This window comes from Myxocyprinus asiaticus, chromosome 23 (genome assembly GCF_019703515.2).
Source record: "Myxocyprinus asiaticus isolate MX2 ecotype Aquarium Trade chromosome 23, UBuf_Myxa_2, whole genome shotgun sequence".
In the NCBI taxonomy this organism is placed as follows: Eukaryota; Metazoa; Chordata; class Actinopteri; order Cypriniformes; family Catostomidae; genus Myxocyprinus; species Myxocyprinus asiaticus.
In genome coordinates this window covers 39,180,512-39,183,454 of record NC_059366.1, presented here as the reverse complement: position 1 = coordinate 39,183,454, position 2,943 = coordinate 39,180,512, and the positions used below count along the sequence as shown (strand labels likewise).

Below are 2,943 nucleotides of genomic sequence, written 5' to 3'. Positions count from 1 at the left end.
CGATATATCATTTATTTGGTTGATACATCTGAAATGTATCTTTGCTTGACCATGGAGTCTCTGAAAATAAATTAATAGAAAAAAAAAAAAAAAAAAAAAACTGCAATCTTAAAATGTTCACACAGTGATGGAGTGTCTGAATCTTCAAATTGATCAGATCTGATCCAAACAAATCTTGAGGATCATAAACACTTACAGTATAGTCTGATGTTTATAAATTCACATTTACAGGTCGTCTATGATCATTCCTCCTTTGAGACTTCATAAATGTGGAGTGAAGAATGCTGGCTGCAGAAAGCCATCAGTCAAAAATGGATGCAAGAGTCTACCGGAGGATGCCAGGTGCACCGGGCCAGCAGAATGAAAGATCACGTTCCCGGTGCTGAACGGATGGTGGAGGGCAGGTGTGGATCCACAAGTCGGGCTTGTGCCTGGCAGAGCGTTCGTGCCGGGTTGCAGGGAACTGTCAGCCCCAGGGTTCTGCTTTTTCCACTTGGTTCTTCGGTTTTGGAACCAAATCTTGACTTGGGTTTCGGTCAGGCTCAGGGACAACGCGAGATTTAGTCGCTCGCACACGGATAAATAACGGGTTGCGCGGAACTTGTTCTCCAGAGCCATCAGCTGTTCGTAGGTAAACGCGGTTCTGGCACGGCGTGGCTTCGCGCAGCTGTGATCGGACCGACGCCGCCGCTGGCGTGACAAATCATCCGCTGCTGGTCCGGTTACTGAGTCCGAGTCAACATCTGGATCAGGCGGATGCAGCCTAACACAACTTTGATGTTCTTCAGCTGAACCTGTCAAAAAAAATAAAAATAAAAATAATATATATATATATATATATATATATATATATATATATATATATATATATATATATATATATATAAACATTTGTTTGTTACTTTCAGTTTAATATCAGTGTATTGCATTTATGGCCAATAATTGACGTAATAGCTTATAAACTGGTTACAAACTGGTAATTACAAGGGTATTATGCTATAAATGTGGTTTATGAAGACATTTCTAGTGTCCCCATAATTCAAATCACTTAAAAAAAAACATACTAAACTATGTTTTTTTTTTTTTTTTAAATGTAAAAATGCAGAAAGTTTTATTGTGAGGGTTAGGTTTAGGGGTAGGGTTAGGGCTGGGGTTAAGGGGTAGAATCTATAGTTCATACAGTATAAAAAATCATTATGTCTATGGAGAGTCCTCATAATGATAGCTGCACCAACGTGTGTTTGTGTGTGTGTGTGTGTGTGTGTGTGTGTGTGTGTGTGTGTGTGTGAGTGAGAGAGAGAGAGAGAGAGAGAGAGAGAGAGAGAGGTGGAATTGGCCATAATCCCTCAACAATTTCTAAATCACAAATCGCCTCAAATGTCATGTTGCGGAAAGACACCAGTTAAATCCAGCTCTGCCATCCAGCCATGACGCGCTAATGGAGTTTCATATTTGTCGGCAAATCGATAAATGTCATCTATTTAAAGGGAAGTTTTAATCGAACGAAATTTGGGATCAGACATGGCAGGGGTTTGAAGTTTGGAGGCGCAAGCTGCTGGAGGGAGATATGCAGCATCCAGTAATGGGATATCGATCAAAGTGAGCGCAGGCATCCTCAATGGGACGATTTAAACAATTATCTGCCCTGACTGTCCCAATGGCAATCACTTACTCAGCTGTGGCTGCTTAAAGAAAACGACGCCTTGGAAATGAGGGGAAGGTCAAATTCTCATCTAATGACACAATGTGACAAAAGATCTGTTTGGAAGAAATCTTTCTCTTTGCATTTCCACCAGAATTAGCTGTAGTGGGAAAGTACTATTTAATATACAACTACAAACGTAAAATTAAAAACATAAATACGCATGCAAAATAAGAACAATACAGGGGTGTCTGGTTATTGTTGAGTGTATTTCCTTACTGGTATTTTTGCAGAGACTCGATTCCCCATGTCCAGGACTTTCCCTGCTGGTGCGCTGTTCCTCTAAACTTCCAAAGTCTGTGTTTTCTAAAGGTGGTGTCCGTTTTTTCTCCGATGTTACATCTGTCTTTTTACTTGTGAACTTTTTGGGATCCAAAATGTCAAGAATTGAAAAGGAAATCCGATGACCTGGTGTCGTTTTCACTCCTGACTCCTGATATTGAAGCATTTTCCAAGATGTCCAAATTCCAGGAGTATTTCTGAAATGGTATCTTAATTATGTATTCTCGTATCAAGCAGACACTTGAAGTGCAAGCAGCTTCTCGTCGGATGTGATGCGGTCAGATGTCAGTGGATGAAGGTGTGCTTGAGCTCTTTAACAGGTCCATTAGAGGAGACGCGCGAACACGGGTGTTTAACGGGATCCCTTTCGATTGGCTGAGAGCATTCGGTACTAAAACCTGCACTCATTTCAATCAATACATTCTGGACGAGTTTCCAGTCTGACAAGTGGCATAAGAAAACTGTTGCATCTAATCCTTTGCCTACACTCGTAAAAATAAACGTTCTTCAAAGGTTCTTTGCAGCACCTTAAGTTCACCAAAGCACTACTTCTGTATAGAATATTAGCATTGCACTCCTAAATAAAACTGATATCGATTTTGATATCAAAGGCAAAAATGTTTATTTTATTCAAATGTTTATTACACAAACCATGTTTAAATGTTTATTTTATTCATATCTTTATTACTCAATAGCTTAAGCCAGCGTCTTCACATAATGTGGCGTCAACTGGACAAAGCTTGATATGGATCAATAAATGTGTGTCAAGCTTAAATGAGGGACAACCCTTTGGAAGCTACTATTACTGTTTCATTAACTACCAATTTAGTGCTGTTAGTTTGTTCCCCCAATATATATACATAGAAATAAATAGAGAAATAATTGTAGGATAACTCCACAAAGGATCTACATATTTTGTAACTCACTTAAAACTCTTTGAGTCCACATGAAATTACAAG

General features: G+C 39.3%; 1 protein-coding gene across 1 annotated transcript; it reads right to left on the bottom strand.

Moving 5' to 3' along the window:
- Positions 1-261: 261 nt before the first annotated feature.
- LOC127413810 (NK1 transcription factor-related protein 2-like) lies at positions 262-2,150 on the bottom strand. The gene is made up of 2 exons (XM_051651224.1): positions 1,922-2,150; positions 262-743 (listed from the first exon to the last, which is right to left on the bottom strand). Exons 1-2 carry the CDS (start codon positions 2,148-2,150, stop codon positions 262-264), a joined length of 711 nt encoding a protein of 236 aa, XP_051507184.1.
- Between the last annotated feature and the right edge of the window lie 793 nt (positions 2,151-2,943).

Coding starts and splice junctions, on each gene's coding strand:
- LOC127413810 (XM_051651224.1), bottom strand. CDS start 2,150: ATGCTTCAATATCAGGAGTCAGGAGTGAAAACGACACCAGGTCATCGG. Junction 744..1,921: donor GAGTCTCTGCAAAAATACCA/GTAAGGAAATAC, acceptor CGCCTGATCCAG/ATGTTGACTCGGACTCAGTA.